This window comes from Urocitellus parryii, chromosome 3, assembly GCF_045843805.1.
Source record: "Urocitellus parryii isolate mUroPar1 chromosome 3, mUroPar1.hap1, whole genome shotgun sequence".
NCBI classification, from domain to species: Eukaryota; Metazoa; Chordata; class Mammalia; order Rodentia; family Sciuridae; genus Urocitellus; species Urocitellus parryii.
This window is the reverse complement of record NC_135533.1, coordinates 208,216,909-208,241,346: the sequence shown is the minus strand read 5'-3', so window position 1 is coordinate 208,241,346 and position 24,438 is coordinate 208,216,909. Positions and strand designations below refer to the sequence as shown.

Below are 24,438 nucleotides of genomic sequence, written 5' to 3'. Positions count from 1 at the left end.
ACTGAAGCCCAGCTGCTAATATTGAAACTTCCAAGAATGTACAACTCGTTACTATGCTTATTTGTGTTGATCTAAATCATAGGACATCAAAATCCTCCAGACATCAGCAAAAAATACAATTCCTGTTTTAGTGAGTTGCCATGTTATTGGAATAGTCTAGATAAAGAAACAACATCTGTGACAGCTTCCCTGTCTGAATTGTGTTGGGCAGCAGGAATTCTGTTTGATTCTGCTGAAATCTAATTAATAAATTTAGATTATTTGAGCTAAATGATTTTTGTGTCATAGTGGGCCACAGATTGTAAAGACATACATGTAACACCAAATGTAATTGAATAAATATGGCTTTTAAGAAATATTATCCTTAGATATAAGTTGATGGAAAGGCAGAGGGAAAACCTTCATACAAAACCCTAATATCCAATTATATAAGGACAACTTTCTGTTTGAATCCTAAGGTCTTGCATATTTAAGATAAGTAATTTATGAGGATATGCACCAGGAACTATATGGCTCAGTTAAAAATGAAGAAGTTTCAAATACAGTGTGGTGAAAATGGTGAAGTCATTTTTATTTTCAGTGCTTTGACAAAATACCCCATAAAATTCAAAACTTCTACCATTATACAAAAATAGGTGTCTACAAGTGATATCTTCTGTCTTCATCACCAGTAGCAAATATATTAAGCAGAAACATGTAATTTCAGTAGCCTTAAATGAAAAGTGCAGGACACCGCAAGCTACACATTCAGCAGTATCATATCGGCAAAAGTTTAATCTTTTCACCCATTTGATAAATACACAATGTTTATAATTTAATCATTTAAATTAACATTCCGCAAATATACATGTAATTTAGTGATTATTGTGCATGAATACATACACAATGCTTGTATGTACAAATTCCAGTTTGTTTTCATGTGCAAGAGATCTGATACAATCATAAGCTGTGTTTGTTTTGGTCCCATTAAATATTCACAATATAAAAGCACAAAAGAATCTTCGATTTACAAAAGAGAATTTGTTTAAAATCACTTCAACTTTTGATGTTTTTAAAGTATTATCTTCTCATACCACTATGAAATGTAGTAGTTGAACCTGTAAGAGAAAAACAAGACATTTTGCATGATTTTAAATTAGATTGTTCTATATAAATTAGCTGGTATAGATAACAAAAAGATTACTCTTAACTCTCCATCAGAAAAAATGCCCTTTGTTCCTTAAACGTCTTATTCATAGTTCAACTGATTTTTAAAGAGATTTTGACTATACTTACAAGTCATCAAGAGTGGTTCTAAAGCAAGGAATTAAGAATCATGCTAATATAAAGTGTTCTAAAGGTTGAAGTTCTATATATTTTTCGTATATCCTAAAAAATATTTTGGTCTTCAGATTCTGGGTCTTATGAAATTTGGATGCTTAAAACAAAACAAACCTTTAACCAACAAACAGACTTCAACTATAATAATGAGAGTTTCCTAGTATTACAAGTTACTTGTGTTAAACACATGAATTTTTTGAATGAATGAATGAAGAGATAACTACTAACTCAATCTGATATTAGTCCACAGAGTTTGTGGGACTAGCAGGAAAAGAGAATCATTAATAAAAGTCAAAAAAAACTATAAAAGGAGACTGAATACAATTCAAACTAAAATGATTCAAAATCTCTGGATCAGAAGTGAACTAAAGGAAGACAGGGAAAAGAAGTTTTCTCATAATGAATAGAGAATCCACTTCTGTTATCAAGTATGACACTTCAGGTATATTTTTGAGGAAAGAAAATTAGGAATTTTTTTTTTTTTGGATCACTCTTAAAAGCACCAGGCAGTAGTAGGGATAATGGTTGTACTAAGTGATCAATCCTCTTCCTCACCAGTATCTGTATGCCTCACCACTTTCTACCATGCATTACCTCAGAGCACCTTCGCACATTAGTCTTCAATCATGTATTTTCTATGAGTAATCTACTGAATGAAGAGATTGTAGGGGAATTATTTGGGGGTGGGCAGGATTTGAGGTGATAAATCATGTCTTGAATACTCTAAAGTTAGTTGCGCTGCTGGTTACACAGTTTAAGCTTTACCTAACTTGGTAAGTGAAGTAGATTTTATTCTAAACAATGAGGGTTAAGGAGTTTCAAAATGAGGAGAGCTGTGGGTCTAGCACTATGGCACTACCAATAAGTGGTTAAACTTAAGCACCTGTCTGTACAGTTCCAAGTCTTCTTTGTAGTGCCTCTAGCCAAGTGATATAATCTGCCAGGGCTCTATCGGGATCATAATTCTGAAGGTGAGAGCACACTGTGGAACCAGGATTTAAATCAGCTAGGGTGCCTGGAGACCTAAGGATTAAAAGCAATGTACATGAACCAAATTACCCAGAAACAGTGCAATCACATCACACACCTGCATCCTCCCCCACCCCGGAAGGCAGGCCAAGTACATATTATATGATCTATATCCCCCATGCTTCTAAGTTTGGGATGGGAAAGAAATTGGTCTTCAATAAATTCAAAGAAGCTAGGGCTTCATGAAAATGCCAAGTATAAAACCTGTCAGTTTGTCAGTAAATGCTGGATATGTAAAAATGCATCTGTCATGCAGACTAACATTTTCTCTAACGGCCAGGGACTTATCAATTTTAATCAACACTTTTTCCAATGTCTAACTATGGCATATAGTAAGCAACATTTGATCAGCTCTGTTTCCGTTAACCTTAGAAACCATTTACAAATTTAAAACCTAGCTTTGATTCTGGGCCATAGGTTAAACAAATTACAACTAAAGATGTCCATCTGCCAAAGTCCTATCAGTGTCCATCTTTCTCTGTTAAATATTAATACATTTAATTCTTACCTATTTTGAAACGGTAAAAGGCACCTAGGAGAATCCAGATCTGATCTTGAGCGGTATGTTGTTGGTCTTGGTTCTCCATCTAGTTCTAGTTCACCAGAAGAATGATAAAATGGGTCAGTCTTTTCAGCATCTTAATGTAATGCAAGATGTTAAGATAACAAAGCAAAACACAACAAAAACTAAAAACCAAGCCCTTGAACATTTCTACAAAACAGTATTATACCATGTGTATATAGTGTATTATACCATGCTGTCTTACTTATAATGATAATTTTCAATTATTCTTGCTAAAGAAGAGATAAAACTTAAGCTTTCAATATTGTTATTGAAATTGAGTATTTCTGGTATCTGAACTATGCTTCAAAGAAAAACTACTGAACTGGAGTATTTTATTTCTAAAAGACCTCAATCTTAGGGTTTCTGAATGTGTTATCATTTGGGGGAAAAGATAATGTGGAAAAGAAAAATTAGACTAATGTAACCAGATCCTTTATGACTCCACTCTCCTTTTATAGGAAAAAAATTGAAATCAAGATTTGCTAATTTTTGGTATGACACAGATAAAAATTTCTCAGTGCAAGCATTTATATTTCAAAATACTTTCATGGAAATTTCCCTTTTCTCTGTACTCTGTGCTCTCCCACTTTTGACCTCATCCTTATATCCCAAATGTTCAAGCCCTAATGTTCTTTCTACTTCATTCTAGGTGTAGAGAGAAGGAATTTTAACTGTTCTTATTTTTATACAACGTAGTAGTAAACTCAAATGATTTGAGTATTATTAGATCATGAAAACTTCAAACCATAACTGTTTTACATGACTAATAGCTATTCTCTCTTGAACCCAGAGCCTTAAGTGCCCCTACTGGGCAGCACTACTGGGTAATCTGGGACAAATACCATGTGTTTTCCAGTGCTCAATTTTTCATCTGTAAAGTGAGAATAATAGTAATTGTGATTACATCAGATTGGCAGAATATATGAAAAAAGCAGGGCTTAGTATAGACCAGCGCCCATAAAAATCAGCAATTCTTATTCTCTTTAAAACAGTGAAGTCCCTAGCCTTGTTAGTTATAAGCTCCTTTATCTTTGGAAAACACTGGCTTCAGAATTTGCTATTTGGAAGATATTACATTTTCAATAATTTTAGAGGGCTGTAAATGTAGAAATATGCTATTTTGACTTTACCTGGATTCAGTTCAAAGCCATCCCTGTTAACATTGGTAGAACCAGAATCTGTGACTTGCTGCCACCGTTGAACCAAAATTTTCATTCTAAAAAAAAGATTCCAAGATAAGACATCAGAGCATATCTATAAAGATCATAAAATATACTTTCTACAAAAATCATTTAAATATGAGCACAGATCAGATTTCAACAATCACAATTTCCTAATCCAAAACTATGTACATGCGCCTGGGTTGATGGCAAAATTAACTGGAACAGAAGAACACAGTTGTAAGCTCCCCTCACCTCATTTCCAAGGGGAAACAGAGGTCTTTGGTGTTGCCAGAATCAGGTTCTAGCTTTACAGATTAATGAGACAGGAAGAGATGGAGGGCAAAAAATACACAGAAAGAAAGTAGCCGCAGGAAACAGAATAGTGGATGATAGGTAGATGAGAGGAAAAAAGAATAAAAGGACCCATAAAAGGGAGCTGGGAAAGCTGGAGGATGGGTGAGGCCATGTGACCAGGAACAAAAAACAATGCTGGCTTTAAATGAATGGGGGTATTAATGTCATCATACAGCTGCATTAGGTTTGCTGTGTGGCCCATCTTGGCTTAGAGAGCTTTCTGGAGTGCCAGGGCTCTGTCAGGATCATAATTCTGAAGGTGAAAGCACACTGTGGAACCAGTCTGTTTCAAGACTCAATTTTAAGAGAGTCAAAATATAAGTCTCCCCAAATTCCTCTAATCAAAATGACTGGCTAACTCCTGAGACTTCACATGAGTGTCTCCTAAGTTCTGAGTATATGGCCCTTCCCCAACAGAAAGTGAGCTGTCTTTGGATTTCAGGCAGGTATTACATCTTTTTCATCAATGTATCTGCCAGTGATTACCCTTTGTTTGCCAGACACAAGGTGATGTTGGGAATGAGAAGTGGGAAAGGAGAAACTGGAGTGTGAGACTACAATAAGTAGAAGAGGCAGGCACGGTGGAAGACCTGATCTGCTTTTAGAGAGCCAGCATGGGTGCAATAGAGAGACCAGGCTAATTGTCCCTACTGGGTTTATAATAACCCCTCCTTGTCCTGTTTTTCTCATTTGTGAACTGACATTTGGAACTAAGGAAACTCAAGTTTCCAGTTTAAAAACACAGAAACAAAAGCAAAACTCACATTTTTCAGAAGAAGAAGAAGAAAAAAAAGCAAAATCCTTTGAAGAAGCATCAAATGTGACCTGGCAAGAACTACTTTAAGAAACAAAATTCCTTTGGGACTCTGCTGAGTTTCAGAGAAATAAAAAGGAGGGAACACATGGAGAAGCTTAAGTGTCTGAGTGATCTTTTTAAAATTTATTTTATTTTTTTAGTTGTAGATGGACACAAACCTTTATTTTTATGTGGTGCTGGGGATCATCCCAAACCCAGTGCCTCACACATGCTAGCCAAGCGCCCTACCACTGAGCCTCAGCCCCAGCCCCCGATTATCTTATCTACTAGTTAAGAGGACAGTAGTGGTTCATGACTACAAGGTAGTTTCAACCACATATGGAATGAATGCCAAAGTTCCTAGCTTGTAACTACTAGGAAAAGAGTGACAAAAGCACTAGCAGAATCCCTGAAGGCCAACCTTGGACCTGAATGCAGAGGTAGACCAGGGCTTTCCAGAGTTGGGTAAAAAACAGGTTATTTTAGTAGGAAAGGAAGACAGATGTATGCCGGCCTGAGGTGTGATTTTTCAAAAAAAAAAAAAAAAACTTTTCCTTTTTATGATCTCTCTTATGTCTATGTATGTATAAGCTAGTTCATGGGTCTATTCAAATTAAAAAATGACAATTGGACTGGATGTGCCAGTTTGAGTCACCAGCTGCATGTACCTAAGAAGGCCCTTTCCAAAGGGTATATTTACACAGTACAGAATAAAGAGTCCTTGCTAAAAGGATGAAAACCCAGAGAGAAATTTATATTTTAGGGATGGCAAAGAAATCCTATACAAACTTTTTTTTTCTTCCCTTAGTATTTACACCAACAAATATATCCTTTTCATAAGCGTTATATCTTCAAATACTGTGTATTTTGGCTAACTAAATTCTGAAACATATTGAGATCATAAAGATTAAGTTCATATTGGCTGGAGGTAAAATAAAGATCACAAGTATATCTTATACAAGTCTCAAATAGAACTGAGGGCCACAATACTGTTTGGGCCAAACAATCTTAAACTTATAATTTGGAAAAATTGGGGATTTTCACCCTCTACTGTAGTTTTTTCCTATAAATAACAAAATCACATGCTACTTAAACAACATGTATTTTATTTTTATAATATCTGCATAATATTTATGACAAAAGTACTCCAATTCCTTCACTAATACACGTTTATAATAAGGAAGTGTGGTATACCTGAATGCTTCTAATTCCTTTAGATGCTTATGCTGTGCCTTGAGTGTTGTTTCAAGTTCCAATTCCGTTTGTGCAAGTTCATTTTTTAGTTCAGCAACTACCAGGTGTTCTTGAAGTTCACTTGCTTTGTCTTTCATATTGCTGAGCTCCACTTGCATCTCCAGAATTTGAGACTGCTTCTGCTGCATAGTATATTCCAAAAGTTCTAAAGAAAAAATGATCAATATTTATAATTTAACCTAGTAACTCCTATTTGGTTTATAAATATTTTATTGATAAGAACTGATTTGTAACATAGGAGATAACTGCAAAGCAATCATGAAAGGATTACAGTCCCCAAAGTTTAATACAAATAAACTTTATGCATGTTTTCCTCATAGTGGTAGTAGCCAAGATTTCAGAAGTATTTATGAAAATAATAAAAGTTTAACAACAGGGGCTGGGGTTGTGGCTCAGTGGTAGAGTGCTTGCCTAGCATGCATGAGGCACTGGGTTTTATCCTCAGCACCACGTAAATGTAAAAACAAAGATATGTGTCCACCTAAAACTAAAATATATAAAAAAATTAAAAAAATTTTCTTTATTTATTAATTTTAGTTGTAGATGGACACAATACTTTTATTTATTTATTTTTATGTGGTGCTGGGGATTGAACCCAGTGCCTCACTCAGTTAGCCACAACTGCAGCCCTCCAAGAACTTTTGAAAATCACACATAGTACTTGTAGGAGTTATTCATGTATCTATGACTATAATGGTTGCTTCTTTTGTTCAGCCTCTCTTTGCAGACAGTCCTTAGGAACTTTACTTTTATAATTGTTCCAGAAATAGAAGTCCAAACTCCAGTTGAGATCTTGTTTTTTTCAATAAAAAGGAACCAAAACCTCCATAATACACATCTGTTACAATGAAAACAAACTCAAGAATTTAAATCTCGGCCAGGTGTGGTGGTGCAAGCCTGTAATCCTAGTGGCGCAGGAGGATCATGAGTTCAAAGCCAGCCTCAGGAATGGTGAGGTGCTAAGCAACTCAGTGAGACTCTGTCTTTACATAAAATATAAAAGAGGGCTCAGTGGTTGAGTTCAATGCCTGAACTAAAATCTTAGACATGTTAAATAAGAACAGGTTACAAAATATGCATCAGGATCCTGTTTTTATGACAAAAAATATACTTATGTACATATGCACATTGAAAAGGTCTGTAGACATATTTACTTGGGTGTTAAATAGTCATTAAATTTTAGCAAAGTTCATCAACAGACATTACAATTAGTAAGAATGATATTACAAGAAGGACATAACATTGACTTTAGATGATAATCATGTTAATTTAGCTTTTAAAACTATTTCTTAGGGGTAGAGGTTAATAATTTACACATATAAACATGAATCTACAGAGATAAGACTTCAATAGCATTCTATATAAACAATATTAATTCCCTTTAAAACTTTTCAATTAAGCCTTTGTCTACAGGGATATGTTTAATTTAACTTATTATACCTGTTTTCTCTGAAGAATTTTAACATGATTCAGCTTTTCAATGACAAATTTTGAGCTTGTGTTGTGATTTTAAATTCTGCAAAAGCACAGGTGTTTCTATCATTACTACATGAAACAGTTACTAAAGATGCATGTGTCCTCAATAGATATGATAAGAATTTAATAACGATTTCCATTTATAGTTAAATTAAATAGACTTTTATCAGAAAGTGGGGAAAAGATCCAAGCAAGCATATCACAAAAACAATAATCCAAATAGTTGATAATCATATGAAAAAGCACTAAGCCACTTGAATAATTAAAATCAATTAAAACTACAATTATGTACTGCACGCCAAACGGATTGGCAGCAAAGGTCTAACAATACCGGAAAGTTGGCAAAGTTGTATATAAGACAACTCTCACATACTGCTAGTGCATGCACAAATTGACAAAAGTACTTTTTAAAAAAATATTTATTTTTTAGTTGTAGTTGGGCACAATATCTTTATTTTTAATTTATTTTTATGTGGTGCTGAGGATCAAACCCAGGGCCTCCAATGTGCTAGGTGAGCACTCTACCTGTGAGCCACAACTGCAGCCCCTAAAAAAACTACTCTTTAAAATAGTTTGGTGTTCTCTAATAAATTTAAAGATATGAATCCTATGACCCAGCAATTTCACTCCTAGAAAGACATAAGTACAATTGCATCAGAAGTACAATTGCATCAGAAATTGTGGACACTTTGCAACAGTGTCCACAACAGCATTGACTCTAATAGCTAAAAAGCAGAAACAATCCAAATCTAATCAACTACAGAATGAAATATTATATAAGTTGTAGAATATCCAAACAAGAGAATTCTATATGGTAACAAAAATGAACTATAGATAAATGCAGTAAGTTGGGATAATTCAGGAAGGTGACAGAAGCAAGACATAAAATATACAGATAAAGTTCAAAAATAGAAAAACTAACATATGATTTTGGAATATATAAATTAGTAATAAAACTAAAGAAAAATCAGGATAACCTCTAAGTTTCTAAAGAGGGGGTGGCTTTAGGATGTGGGCAATGTTCTACTTCTTAACACAAGCAATGTCTCCTCCACAGACATTCATATAATAATGTTATACTGGGGCTGGAGTTGTGGCTCAGCAGTAGAGTGCTTGCCTAGCATGTGCGAGGCCCTGGGTTCAATCCTCAGCACCACATATAAATATTAAAAAAAATTTAAAAAAGAATGTCATACTGAAGAGTTGAATTGTTCACTTTTCTGTATGTTGTTATAGTTAAATTTTTAAAAAGAGGGATTAAAAAAGAAATGGCTACTTTCATTATGGATTTCCTTTTCCTTTAGGTAGTTATCCTCTAGTATGTAAAACACCTTTCTTAATGTACAGCTTTAAGAGAGTTCAACATCTCTAGCAATTAGAGAAATGCAAATCAAAACTACTCTAAGATTTCATCTTACTCCTGTCAGAATGGCAATCAATCATCAAGAATACAGGCAACAACAAATGTTGGCGAGGATGTGGTGGAAAAGGCATACTCATACATTGCTGGAGGGACTGCAAATTGGTGCAACCACTATGGAAAGCAGTACGGAGATTCCTCAGAAAACTGGGAATGGAACCACCCTTTGACCCAGCTATCCCATTCCTTGGTTTATATACCCAAAGGACTTAAAATCAGCACCCTATAGTGATGCAGCTGTATCAATGTTTATAGCAGCTCAATTCACAATAGCTTATCTATGGAACCAACCTAGGTGTCAATCAACAGATGAATGGATAAAGAAAATGTGGTATATATACTCAATGGAATATTATTCAGAGCTTTAAAGAAGAGTGAAATTATGGCATTTGCCAGAAAATGGTTGGAGTAGGAGAATACCATGGTAAGCAAAATAAGCCAGTCCCATAAAACCAAAGGCCAAATGTTTTCTCTAATTTGTGAATGCTAATTCACAATAAGGTGGGGGGTAGTAGGGAAGAATAGGGTTACCTTAGATTAGGTAGAGGGAAGTGATGGGAGAAGAGGGGAGGAAATGTGGGGATAGGAAAGATAGTAGAATGAAACAGATATTATTACTGTATGTATATATGTGACTACATGACCAATATGATTCTTCAACATGTATACTCAGAAAAATGAGAAATTATATCCCATCTATGCATGATATATCAAAGTGCATAAATGCATTCTACTGTCATGTATAACTAATTAAAACAAACAAAGAAACAAAAAGAGACCATGAAATTAATTTGTTTAACTTGGTCAAGGTAAGGCTACTGTATTTAAAATTAGATACAGCTGTTTAAAACCAATTTGACAATCCTCTAGCCACTATAGTAATTAATACAATTAATGTTATGAAAATGAGAAATCAATACCACTAAAAGGAAATGTTTTAACTGAGTAATAATAATGTAGAGTGAAATATTTTCACCCATTTGTGAAATTATATGAATCTGTTTTGTAACATACCTAGGTTTGGTTTATCATTTTCTTGTTCTCTTTTCAAGGTCATTTTCTTGTCATTAATTTGAGCACGTAGTACTTCAATTTCAGATAATAAGCTTCTTCTGTCTATTTTTTGGAGATATTCCATAGCTGCTTGATATTCAATACCCTTTTTGTAACAAAGGAAAAGAAAAAAATCAAGTGAAGAGAGTTGTAAAGATAATAAAATTAACAACAAGAAGTCTGAAGAACAAATGAACCACACATGCTAAAGTTTTTTTCTTTTAAAAATTTCATTATTTTTCTTGTCTAAAATATGGGAAGATTTCTTGCAGATAGATGCTTCTTTACCTCTAAATACTGTAGTGTATTTCCTAAAAATAAGAGCACTCTTTTACATAACTGCAGTACAATGATTAAAAGAGTAATTAACTTATCATAATATTATCTGGTATAGAGAGTTTATTCAAATTTTGCCAAAAGTTCTTTAAGAAAAAAAAAGTGATTCATTCCTTTGTCTTTTGTGATCTTAAATTTTTTGAAGAGTACAGACAGGTTATTTTGTTACATGTCCATTAATTTAAAAAAACTTTTTTGGACTAATGTAAGTCAAAGTACTTGAGGGGTTCAGCCAGCTTTCCCCAATAATAGCTTGTATAATCAGAGCACATTATCAAAACTAAGAAACTGACATGGATACAATTCTATTTAAATTATAGGTTTTAATAAAATTTCATTTGTTTACATGTACTCATTTTTTCTCTTGGCATACAGTACTATGAAATTTCATCACTTGAACAGGTTCATATATATGTACCACAATAAGGGTACATATTATTTCAATCACCACAGAGACTACTCTGTAGTCCTACCCTCTCTCCCTAATCCTAACCTCTGGCAACTACTAATATGTTCTCTATCACTATAATTTTGTCATTTTTAGAAGTTGCATAACACACAGGAAGTTTAGGGTATTGATTGTTCCTTTTTTAATTGTTGAATAGTATTTCATTGTATGAATATATCACAGTTTCTCCATCTATTCACTTACTGGAAGACATCTGGGTTGTTTCAAGTATTGGTTATTACAAGGAAAATTACTGTGAACATTCATAAATAGGTTCCATAAATAGACACAAGTTTTCATTTCTGTTGATTAAATATCTACAAGTGTGACTGCTAGGCTGTGTAACAGATGTACGTTTACCTTAACAAGACACTGCCAGATTTAGTTTCCAGAGTAGCAGTCCTACTTTACACTGCCTACCAGCAATGTATGTGACATGCAGTTTCTCTCCCTCTTTACCAGCACTTGGTGGTGTCACTATTTTTTATTGTGCCCAGTCTAATAGATGAATGGTGGCCTCAGTTGGTTGTGGTCTCATATTTTCTCAAGTAGATTCTGATTATGCATTTCACAGAAGTACAACAAATTAATTCTTTCATATTAGGAAGTACTCGATGTCTTTTTTTCCTCATTACTGGTAATATTGATTCTGATCATTTGGGTGGGGTTTGCAAGGTTTCTCCAGTGTAAAGTTAGTGTTTTTCCTTTTGTAGTTAAAAATAATCTTTTAGGAATTTTACTTTTCTTATCAACTTTTTCACATTAGTTTTAGCATCCACTGTTGATTATTGCTGAATTGATCGTTACTATATTGTTGAATAAAGTATGATCTTATAATTCCTTCATTCCTTATACATTTAATAGCTGGCATTCAACTGTGATAATATATATCCATCTATATGAGCTCATGAATTCTTATTTTACTCTTAACTTTAAAATCTGTCACTTTCATTTTGTTTGATCTTTTAATTTTCTAATTTTGGCCAGTGAGGGAACCTTCAACAGGCTTCTGTGACCTTCTGACATATTCCCTTATTTCTTTGAATAATTCTTAAAATGCTGGCAAAATGAGGGATTCCAGGTTTACCTTATTGTCTTCCTAACTCTATTCTTGGAATCACCAGATTCAAAAGGATTCCTAATTCTTTTTAATGGATAACGTATTTAAAAAAACAAGTCCTGGGTACTAAGTATTGTGAGAAGATTAAAAAATATTTTGTTTTAGTTGTAGATGGACACAAAACCTTTAATTAATTAATTTATTTATATGTGGTGCTAAGGATCTAACCCAGCAATGTACACTGAGTTGCAACCCCAGCCCTGTGAGAAGATTTTTAACTACTGATTTGATTCTGTTGTAGGTCTTTTTCAGGTATTCTATTTCTTCCTGCATGAATTTTGATAAGTGATTTTTAAAAAAAATTCCACCTCAATTTTTTTATTTGTATAAATAAAATAATTTATAATATTTTGTTATTTTATTTGTTGCATGTTTAATTATGATCTCATCTTCATTTATAACATTTAAAAATCATAATGAATTCTCCAGAAAAGATTTTCTTATTAGCATTTTCAAGGAACCAATTTTTAATGTTTTATCCTCTATATTGTACTGGTTATACATTTCATTAATGTTTTTTACTTTATTATAGTTAACCTTCATTATTAATGGATCCTGTGTTTTCAGATTTGTCTACCTGATAAAAAGTTTTTGTAACCCTCAAATCAATACTTGTATTGCTTTGTCAGACATAGTTAGAGTAGTAAAAAATTTAAATTTCCTCATGCACATGTTCCTGGCTGAGTTAAACAAGGGCATACTCTACCTTTGTATTTTAGCTCTCATATTGTACACAAATGTCCTGTTTAGTAACTTGTTTTTCCATATTGTGCTTTTTATTTACGATTTCATGGTTTTATTTTTTTATTTTTTGAACTTTTTTTTAAAATTTTTTTTAAAAGAGAGAGTGAGAGAGGGAGAGAGAGAAAGAGAGAGAGAGAGAATTTTAATATTTTATTTTTTAGGTATTGGCAGACACAACATCTTTGTTTGTATGTGGTGCTGAGAATCAAACCCGGGCCGCACGCATGCCAGGCGAGCGCGCTACCGCTTGAGCCACATCCCCAGGCCCAATTTCATGGTTTTAAATGGCCCACAAGTGAAGGGCTTGGTGTTCCTAAGTGCAAGAAATCTGTGACGTGCTTTAAGAAAAGTGTGTTAGATAAGCTTCTGTATGATTGCTCTTGGCCGTGTTAAACATTAATGAATAATATACAACACAGAAGGTATCTTTTTTCTTTTTTTAATGGCACTGAGTACTGAGCCCAGGGCCAAGAGTATGCTAGGCAAGCATTCTACCACTGAGATACATCTCTTCTCCCCTCCCATATAAGATTTCTTTAAACACAACCACACAGAAAATAAGATCATGTATTGATTGGTTGATGAAAATATTGTGATTGAGGCTTGCAGTAACCTATTCCTGTACTTCCCACAGGAGCAATGACTCCTTGTAGGTTTATAAAATATAACTACTGCAAATAATGAGAAGTGACTGTATCTTATTCCTTCTCTTTTCTTTAGGTTTTACTGCTCTTTCTAACTTTCCAAGTTTGAGGACTATCTCATTAATTTTAAGTTTTTCTTACTTTCTAATATAAGACAAAGGTAATGTTCTTCTCCTAAATACTCTTAGTGGCCCCTGTTAAAAATGCTAATCTTCATACTTAAATTAAGACTCTAAAACAAATCAGCAACTGATTTTCTTATTACTATTAAAAATAGTATTCTTTAAAATAAAATTTTGTTTCCATACCTGTTCTTGTATTCGCTGTTCCAAACACTTTAATAATCCAACTGCATCTTTAGTGCCTAGAGCTGTCAGTTCAGTCTGAAATGTAGCTAGCAAAACATTGCGCTCCTTTAAGAAAACATGTTGGAGAGCAAGTAGAAATTCCCCTCGCCAGTCCGGGAGGCTCTCTTGAGATTGAGAATTATCATAAACCTAGCAGAGTATAAATAACAAAAGTTAGGTTTCAAATAAGCATGTTTTTAAAACATTCTACTAACCAAAATAGGTATTTAAAAGAACGTATGTATTTTTGAGTCTGAAAATACATACAATAATTTATGTGAAAATTCATATAAAAAAGAATTTAATTTACAAAGTTCATTATTGTCATTAAAAATAACAATGCTACATAGAATATAATATTCTTTGAGTACCTCAGATTCCCTTTGCACTTGTATTTTGGTAATTAAATCCTTAAGAGATGAGATGATATTAAGGTAAGCTCTTCTCTCTTCTAGCCAAAATTCTGAAACCTGTTGAATAGAATGATCTTCTCCATCACCAGATGGTGACTCAGTGAGAGAAAGCACCTGCATGCCCTCATTATGAAGAGCTCTCAGTAATCCCTAGAAACCAAAATCCAAAAGCCAAAGTTATGACAACTTCTCCAAATACTGAAAAAATGAGAGCTACAAAGACAAATATTAAGCAATATAGCATTATGAAGCAAAATAGATTTAGAAAAGCAACTGCAGAAAAGAAACTCCAGGCACCTTTACTAAATGCCTTCTTCCTGTGGAGAGCTAAGTCAATTGCAATAGATGGTCTATGATTTCCATAGCTTTCATCTCTAAGTTCCTTCAGTTTAGCTAATGTACTCTTCCCAGATTTAATGATTAGCCATTGATTTGACCAAAATAAATACTGTGAGAAAAACTTCCATTCCTTGAGACTGCTTTTATAATTTTGGCAAACAAAAACACCAATAATAAAAATTATTTTTTTAAATCTTCATAACATAATTATTTAATATATTGTATTTTATTATCTGTGGAATATGGGAATAAAATGAAATAGATTCTCATGGATTTTTTTTTTCTTTTAAGTCATTTATTTTAGCCTGTTTTCATTTGAAGCATGAGGTGAGTGTTACCCTTTGCTTCTATTTGATGGGTGACTGTACTAGACTTTGTTTGAGCAACCAGGGATGCTACTTCCAACATCCTTTTTCCTCAATATCTAGTTAACAGAGAATTGACAAAAAGATCTGGTCACTGATCCTGGAAGAAAGGAGGGAGTGGAGGGCAGCATATTTTCTTCCTCTCTCTCTCCCTTTCTTCGATCTTTCTTGCTATATCAGAGATCCAGTATATAACTTTAAATAAACTACTATGTTCAACATAGAAATTATACAGGCTAAGTTTACTAAAATATATTATGTTTCAGTAATATTTATCTTTTAGTACCTTTATTTTCTTTGGAAATGATTCTGTTAAATTTTCACCTTCTTCTCCTCGTCCTTCTGATGCTGTGTCAAATCCCTGATTTTGTGTAAGATAAACTCCCTGACTCCAGTCTGATCCAGAATCTAAAATAAAGAAAACAATCATTTGTTGTTAAACAAACAAACAAACAAAAATAAAAAAAAAAATACCCTCTCCAAACAAAAATAACACGTTTTAATCAAATACTATAAACATTTCAGAATTTTATATAACTTACCACTGGAATATATTTCTCTAGTTTGGTAAGCATTAGAATACGTTAGTTCAGGCATCAAGGATCCCTAATTAGAAAAAAGAAACAACATACATAAATATTTTTGTTTTAATAAAAACAGAACCCAATGAACTATTTTGCTGTTATAATGCTGTAAAAAGAAAAAAAAGGAAAGAAAAGAAAAAAACTCAATCTAAGCATACTTGAAATGAAACTATCTATGATTTATAACAAGTCTATAATTTTTTCCTTATGGATATTACCATAGTAAGAAGAGATATTATTTAAGGAACCATAACAAGTTGTAAATTTACATAAGAACTCTATTATCTAATACAATGGGGAGATTTAAATTCTAATAGTATAAAGAAGAGATATTTCCCAAATTTCTTTTAAAATTTTTGCTTAAATTTTGTTGACAACAGTGGAAACTCCCCCCACATGACAACAACAAAATAAATACCTCTTTAGGTCTCAGACACTGTATCACTGCCTTCAATGTACCACACTCTTCTGTCAGTAACTCAACAGCAACAAAATGTTCCTTCTTTAAAGTTTCAGTTTCTGAAATATGTCTGGATTCCATATCCAAAATTTCAGCGGCATGAAGTTCTTGTATGTGTTCAATTCTTTCAGTAAATTGCCTAATTATTTCAGAGACTTTTTCTGAGGAACAGCTAGTCTGTACATCAATTTGAATTCCTGCATTTTTAACAAGAATTTGTGGAGTCTGGTTGCTCATGTTGACCTTGAGTATTTGGTCCGTTTGGGATGCAGTGTTTTTACCTACTTCAATAGGAAGTGGCTCTAAGCAGATGTTTCTGTTTATTGGTACTTCAGACTTATCCTCTTTTAATAAGAAGTGGGATAATTTCTTTTTTTCCGCATCAAGTTGATTCTTAACTTGGCTTAAATCTCTCTGAAGAGATGCCATATTGGTCTCTTTTACCTGAAACACAGATGAATTAAGTTGAAAATCTTGCACATCAAATGAGGAACTTACAATGGAGAGGGAAAGAGTATAATTTCATTTATATGTTCACTTGCCTCAGAATAATAGGAAAAACACTTTGGAAACTGTAATACATATATACTTTTGCATGTATGTATGGTCACAGGTTACTACAAAATTGAACTAATTTTATTAGCCTTTACTTTTGTTTCTCAAGGGATTTAAGTTCTCTGTAACAGCAGTTTTTCCGCTTCCTTTACTAGAAGACTAGAGGTTAAAAGCATTCTTCTAATATAAAGATTCCTAGCAAAACAAGCAAGGAGATGGTGAATAGATTTATAACAATGGAATTTTTCAAAAAGACTTGTAAATTTAGTTTAAGTTATGGCTTTGGACTTGTTTCTATAGGACATTTTGAAAGGGAATTAAGATGGGTAGAAATGAATGAATTAGGAGTTATGTTACTTGTCTTACCAAAAGCTCTTTTTGAAGTTTTTCTGTCCTTTCTTTGAAAGTGGCAAGTTCTTCTTTGGTAGCCACCAACTCGATTCTAAGAGCCTCAAGTTCTTCAAAAAATCCACTTTCTCCACTGGCATTTATTAACTCAGTAGTTGTCTGGATAACAGTAAAAAACATAAGAAATACACCATTTTTTTTTTTAAAAAGCTAAGTTCAAAGCATTTACACATTCTAATGAAGCTTTTCCAAGACTGACTGCCTAGGGGTTTTAGTGATAAATGCTCTTTCAACAAATAGTGAAACATTTTAAGAACCCATCATTTTGTATTCTTAAGGAAATAAGAAAGATTTTCTGGGAATGAAAGACAAATCATGCCATTAATATATATATATATATATAAACATTTATAAATTATTGATAAAAATATTCTTTGTGACACTCAAAAGTTTCATATTTATATTACTTTCCTCAAAAGATATCAGCTCAAAGATAATTATTATAAGTTATACCTAAAAAGTTATATTAATATTTTAATAATTATTACCTACAGTAATATGCAATTCCAATGAGCTAGGAAGAAAAAGTATAGTGAATGAAATTATTATCCTTTGCAAATATAAATTAAGTAGACATAAAATCCCAATGTATCAATTAATCTTCTGGGGCAGATAAGACTGAACTTCTGGTACTTGAAATTATAAGTTTATTAAGAGAGGGAACTTGAAGGAAAAAAGTCTTTGTCATGTCTGTCATACACTAAGAAATAACTGCAATTTCTGATCTTTATGTAAGTAGACTTAGGTCAGTTACAAATTTTTCCTAAGAAGAATAAAATCTATTATGAGGCATAAAATTTGCCAAGCTAATAACTTGTTACTCATATTAATTCAATATGAATATATTTTGATATTTTTATAATTGTATCTCACCTACATAACTTTCACAGATTTTATGCCAAAATTGTTTTTGCAAAAGTGTGGTATGACCATTTTATGAAGCTCTCCCCCAACCAAAAAAAATTGTGCTGGTATTAATTAAAAATCATCTATTAATAAACTGTCTTCGGTGCAAGATTAGAATGTATAGAATACTCATGAATATACATTACTGTGGTGGTGATGATTATGGGGTGCACTATGGTACTTAAAAGAGATGATGACATAACATACTTAGTAGAGGTACATTAAGGGGGAAAATACCCACAGAAATTCTAGAGGACATTTGCTAAATTTAATGTTTCCATATTTATTTGAACTGTTCTAATTAATGACAACCCTGATTGAATAAAGATGTTTGAAGATCACAAAATATAATTTGGGCCCATTATGCTAGTGATAATAAAATGACCCTATAGTGTTAAATTTAATCTGGTCTCTATACCTTGAGTTTCTGTGTAAGAAACTGCAATGTAACTTGGTAGGAAATCAAATGAACAGAGTATAATCAACTACTAAGTCTCAGCCAATGATAGTAGGCAACTATGTTTCAGCCAATCATAGGCAATCAACCAATCAAATCACATCCAAACAAGGTCTAGCCATGACCAATCAAGCAATTTCTGAATTTCATTTGTGAGTTCTGCCTCTAAATACCACCCACTGTTGCACAGTGAAACTGTTTGAATCTCTTCTGGTTCTGAGTGTTGCACAATGCATGTAGCACTTTTTGCTCAAACAAACTCCTTAGTTTGTCTAAAGTTCTTTAAGAACAGTATGTTTTTTTAAATAAAATCCCATTATGTATAAATTGGTAGGTGTCAGCAGAACTGTTTGACTTAGTAAATTACCAATCAGCTTAATAAGCAAAGGAAAAAAAAAAGAGTTTCTTAGGGTATTTATGTGAAAAACTCAAATATAAAACTAACCTTGAGAACAAAATCTCCGTGAGGGCTTCTTTTCCTTTCTTTTCCTTCTAGTTTTTTCTTACTGTCCTCCAATAACTTCTGCAATTCTATCAGCTTCTTTTCTTTTTCCAAAGCATTTTTCTCTGCAGTTTCCACTTGTTCTTTTTCTGAAATCAAAGTAATATGCATTTCAATCACTTGTCTTTCTAAGTCTGATATTCTCAAGGTTAATGCAGACATATCTGACTCCATCTTGTTTTCTGTTATTTGATTTAAATTCTGCATATTTTCCTTTTCAAGTTCTGATGAAGCTACTCCTTTATCTTGACAGAATTTCACATATTCCTGAACTGCCTCAAGTTGGACTTGACTTGTAAGAGCAGCAGCTACTTTCTCCTCAAGTACTTTCTGTAGGTTTACAATCTTCTTCTGAAGCATTTCTGTTTCAGACTGGCCTTGTTCTTTTATGTCTTCTATTTGTTTATAACACTGGGTAAGTTCTAAGTCCTTTGCGCTAACAGAGCTCTCAAGCTGTAGCAGTTTTGTTTCCAAATTTTTAGAAACTTTGGTGCTTTCTTCAAAAGATCTGAGATACATATTGTTCTCAGGGGGTTTAAGAACATCTTCAATATGGATTACTTCCAGTTCGGGTTGGTCTTTGCTGATATCATCTATAGTCATGCTAACACTTTCATCTGGTATACTTTGGATTTTTTCCTTAGGGTCATGTTCTCTCTTCAAGTTGACTAATTCTTGGGTTAGCTGATCCATTTTAAAATTGGTTTCTTTAAGTACATTTTTTGTGAAGGCCATTTCTTCATTAGTGATTTCTACTTGCTGTTCCAAAGCCAGCTTTTCAGCTATAACCTTTTCCAACTGATGTTTCAAGCTGTCCTCTTGTTCTGAGGGGGAACTGGTATCCACCAACATACTCTGTTCAATATATGACAATTCCTCCTGAAGTTTTTCAATCACTTCATTGAGCTTGTCTGTTTCTTCTTCTCTATTTTTCTTCAAACGTTCTTGATCACTCTTCAGACATTCTATTTGGGCTTCAAGATCCCTTATCAGTTCATTTTTTTCTTCAAAATCCTATTAGTTAATGAAAAAGAGAAACACAGAAAAGTATGTATTCATATTTTAAAATTTTGTTTTATTTTAGGGTAAAAACTTAAAGATGATCAGGCACAAAAGCTGTATGCTTGTCAGACACATTATGTTACTTTCAATATAGACCAACACCTCCCTTATCACATCAAACAAAGACCTTATTTAGAACATCATTCTGGAAGTTCTATTAAACATAAGTGGCTTATGCTTTTAGTATTTGATTCTCTATTAGGAAAATGTCAACATTAGTACATTTTATTGGAAAGGATAAAATACTGAATTAAGTCTTTAACAGATGGCATCCAAAGCTAATCACTCTATTTAACTATATTAGATTTCAGATAATAACCAATTTTAAATGAGTATACCTTGTTATCTGTTGTAAGTCTAAGTTGTTGATGAAAGTCTCTAATTTGCTCATTTAATCGATCAATTTCTACCTCTTTTTCCTGTATTATTTGAGCAAATTTCCCAAATAGCATATGCTGGTCATGAGTAGAGATAGCCTCAGGATCCTTCATGGCAAATCTCAATTTCTCCATTTCATCCTAGTGACAAAAATAACCATCATAGTTGGATGTATTCATGACATGGCATTTTTCACAACATTGTTTCAATTAAGTCTTATAAAAAATACATTTCCTACAATGTACAAGTAAAAAAAATTAGACATAATGTAGATCAATAATTCTTGAAATATTTTCATAAAAGATCTCAAAAATTTAATTATGAACAGAAAATAAGTTCCATGCAAATCTATTTGCTTACTAGTGTTCTTCGAGTATTATTTAGATCTGGACTTAGTAAATGTTTATTATAACTACATAGGAGCAAAACTTATTATCTCTTTATAGAAAAAAAATTTTCTAAAACAGTTACCTTGAATAATTTATTTTCTTGTTCAAGTTCCTGTAGACGGGTAGTGGATTCCTTTTTCTGTATTTCCAATTGCATATGTAGTTGCTGAACTTCTTCATTTTTATTTTCAAGCTCATCTCTAAATTGCTCTAGTTGTTCTTCTAAGTTTGTTATCTTTAATATCAAAATTATGAAAAGTAAAGAAAAAAAACTTTATACAGATGTTTGTCAAGATAGAATTAAGAATGTTGGGGCTGGGGCTGTAGCTCAGTGGTAGAGCGCCTGCTGTGCACATGTGAGGCACTGGGTTCGATCCTCAGTACCACATAAAAATAAAGATATTGTGTCCAACTACAACTAAAAAAAAAAATAAAAAAAAAGAATGTTGTATTTGCTTTATAAAGTACATATGCTTAATTCATAACAATAAAGTGGTTTTCTAAGCCAGCCATACCTGTATGGTTCCTAGACATGCTCACACTGCACATTCTTTTTTTTTGTTTTTTTGTTTGTTTATTTTATTTTTGTTTTGGCCCTGGGGACTGAACCCAAGGGAGCTTTACCATGGAACCACATCCCCAGCCTTTTTTTTCAATTTATAGTTTTTAGATACAGTCATGCTATGTAAGTTGCTTAGGGTCTTGCTAAGTTGCTGAGGCTGGCCTCAAACTTGCAATCTTCCTGCCTCAGACTTCTGAGTTGTGGGATTATAGGTATGTGCCACCGTGCCTGTCACACTGCACATTCTTAAACTATCTTGCCCAAGCAGAAGATACCTTAAAGAAGGACACCAGGAAATATTTTCTACCATAAGCAGAAAGAGTCACAGAAAGAGTCCACATGCTAACTCTTATGTTAAATTCAGTTTGAATTAAGTCAGTTGCTATTGAAAAGCTTAGAAAAATTGTAGAATTAATTCAGTTATTCTAGTATCAAATAAAACTAACTTAATATAGTCCCACAAATATCTAATTATAATCCATTGAATGCCCTGGCTGCTTTGTGGTTTGATTAAGCAGATGGAAGCAGAGATACACAATAAGGTCAAGAGATCTTTAGGTCTGAATTGCAGAGTAAGTTAACAAAATAATTTTAGTAGAAAATCAGAGAGCTCTTACTTATAGGAAAATAGAAATTTAATTTTTGAAGATGGATTATTAGTAATAAAAGTAAAATAATCCTCTTTGATGGTTATACCAAAAAAAAATGAACCTGATGACGAATATTAAGAGCTAATTATTGCTCTATTTAAAAAAATGGGTTTGAGAACATTAGCAGTCACTTTAGCTCACTGCTTCACAGCTACTTAATATTTAATAAATGAATTTATAAACATATATTTACTTGATGATCAAAAATGTTGCATTAACAGCAACCTAAGATGCAGAAGCAGTGTTTAGTAGTAACTGGCTCAGAGCCAACTTTAAATCATTTAGTGCCTAAAAGTTGAAAAGGGGCATATCTTGCTTATATACTGATACATCATACAATTAGAATCATTCTAGCACAGGCAAGGCAAGGCCTTAAAAATCAGCCTAAAAAAAGAAATCAGCAAGGAAAAAAAATCAGCCTAATATTTCTTAAACAGAAATGGTATCAATACTAAATAATGGCTATTATTTATAGAGAATTACTGCTAGGCATGGGTACAAAGTGCTTTATATATTGTTATTTTTTAAAAAGCCTGTAACAACCTTAGGAGCTCTATTCTATGATTAACCCCATTTCAGAAGTGAGGAAGGGAGTTACAGCAAGGAGTAACTTGTCCTGAGGTCACATGTCTACTATGTGGTGAAACCACCTTTTGAACCTGGGGAGTTCCAGTCCTAAACTATAATTTATCCTGTTTCTTTTTTTTTTCTTTTAAAATATTTATTTATTTATTTTTTTAGTTTGTGGTGGTCACAACATCTTTGTCTGTATGTGGTGCTGAGGATTGAACCTGGGCTGCAAGCATGCCAGGCGAGCACGCTACTGCTTGAGCCACATCCCCAGCCCCTCCTGTTTCTAATAACTAATGTCTAAGACCTCTACTTAAATTTTTTGTAACACTGATATTAAACTCTGTAGACACTAAAATACATTTAGTGGTGGTACATATATAATTTCCAGGTTAGTTTATTGAAAATTGTGATGACTGTATCGTCTTCAAAATTATCTGACAGTATTTACATCTATTCTTCTCTTCTATAACAAATTTTAATGACAAGGTATTATAAAATCAACATACACATAGTTATTTAAGTTCAAAATTGCTGCCCCACCTCACATGACCTTTTTTTTTCCTTGTGACATCACTTAATAGTCAAATTCTTAGCTCTATGTCTTAAAAGCCCTGCTACTCAAAGTGTAGTCTCTGGAGCAGCAGAATAGGCATCATGTGAGAGCAAGTTTGATGCACAGAATCTTGTGCTGCACTCAAGATCTGCATTTTGGGAGCTGAGGTTGTGGCTCAGTGGTAGAGTGCTTGCCTAGCATGTGTGAGGCACAAGATCTTCAGCACCACATTTAAAAAAAAAAAAGGTATTTAGTTTCTCTACAACTAAAAATTTAAAAAAAAAGATTAAAAAAAAAAAAAGACCTGCACTTTAACAAGATCCCCAGCTGACTCATATGCAGAGAAGGACTGGTTTAAAGTACTAACATTTTTATTTTAAGTAGCTGAACTTGAGACATCACATCAGACTTTAGTTTCTCCAAATGACACTATGGAACATTCTTGTTATTCAAGCAGACTCTAGTTTCAGGCTGTCTTATAACAACACCCAAACCAGAAGAACATTAGAAAGGTTTAAACTTGTTTTACTTTTCTACCAATTGATATCTAGACTATTTGGATGACACTGATTTGTACCTATTTGAGTCTTATTTTATTTTTTAAGTGTTTTTTTTTTTCTCTTAAAAAAAAAAGTATAGGGGCTGGGGTTGTGGCTCAGTGGCAGAGCGTTTGCCTGGCATGTGTGAGCCACTGTGTTCGATTCTCAGCACCACATATAATCAAAAAATAAAATAAAGGTCCATCAACAACTTTAAAAAAATGTTAAAAAAACTTATATATGTTCCACTAATTAGATAGCATATTCCTTGAAGTCTGGTGTTGATTTCACAACTGAACAAAAGTGCTCTACATTCAGAAACAGCTTAATAATGAATGTTGAAAGACAGTCTTTAACATTTTTCACTAACAAGCAAAATATATTCAGTGTTCTGGCATCATAGCATCATAGGGTTCCAGAATCAGTTCTTTCTGTCTGTACTAAGTACTACCTCTCTTAAGGATCAGGTCACACATTGGCAAATTAGGAGATTTTAGAACAGAACCTATTCCCAGGGAGAGTGTTAAGGGTTAATGGGACAATGCATTTAATATACTTTCTAGCACTCAGCCCTCAGCAAAGTTAACTATTATTTACTATTTCTATCTATAAACTAGAGCTCATTAATTCTACAGAGAGCTAAAACTTACTGATCCTTTTCTCAAAATAACTAT

The 24,438-nt window shown here is 33.1% G+C and overlaps 1 protein-coding gene across 1 annotated transcript in view; it reads right to left on the bottom strand.

Annotated features, from left to right (window-relative positions):
* Positions 1-448: 448 nt before the first annotated feature.
* Positions 449-24,438, bottom strand: part of LOC144253685 (A-kinase anchor protein 9-like) — a 110,100-nt gene continuing 86,110 nt past the window's right edge. Inside the window, exons 21-35 of the mRNA XM_077796362.1 lie at positions 20,970-21,122; positions 20,459-20,638; positions 19,002-20,072; positions 17,152-17,292; positions 16,189-16,674; positions 15,729-15,792; positions 15,473-15,594; positions 14,441-14,632; positions 14,031-14,219; positions 10,392-10,536; positions 6,422-6,626; positions 4,045-4,130; positions 2,858-2,942; positions 2,204-2,343; positions 449-1,097 (exon numbers count right to left, since the gene is read on the bottom strand). Coding sequence (XP_077652488.1) covers positions 1,060-1,097; positions 2,204-2,343; positions 2,858-2,942; positions 4,045-4,130; positions 6,422-6,626; positions 10,392-10,536; positions 14,031-14,219; positions 14,441-14,632; positions 15,473-15,594; positions 15,729-15,792; positions 16,189-16,674; positions 17,152-17,292; positions 19,002-20,072; positions 20,459-20,638; positions 20,970-21,122 — 3,297 coding nt within the window. The 3' untranslated portion in view covers positions 449-1,059. The remainder of the gene's footprint in view (positions 1,098-2,203; positions 2,344-2,857; positions 2,943-4,044; positions 4,131-6,421; positions 6,627-10,391; positions 10,537-14,030; positions 14,220-14,440; positions 14,633-15,472; positions 15,595-15,728; positions 15,793-16,188; positions 16,675-17,151; positions 17,293-19,001; positions 20,073-20,458; positions 20,639-20,969; positions 21,123-24,438) is intronic.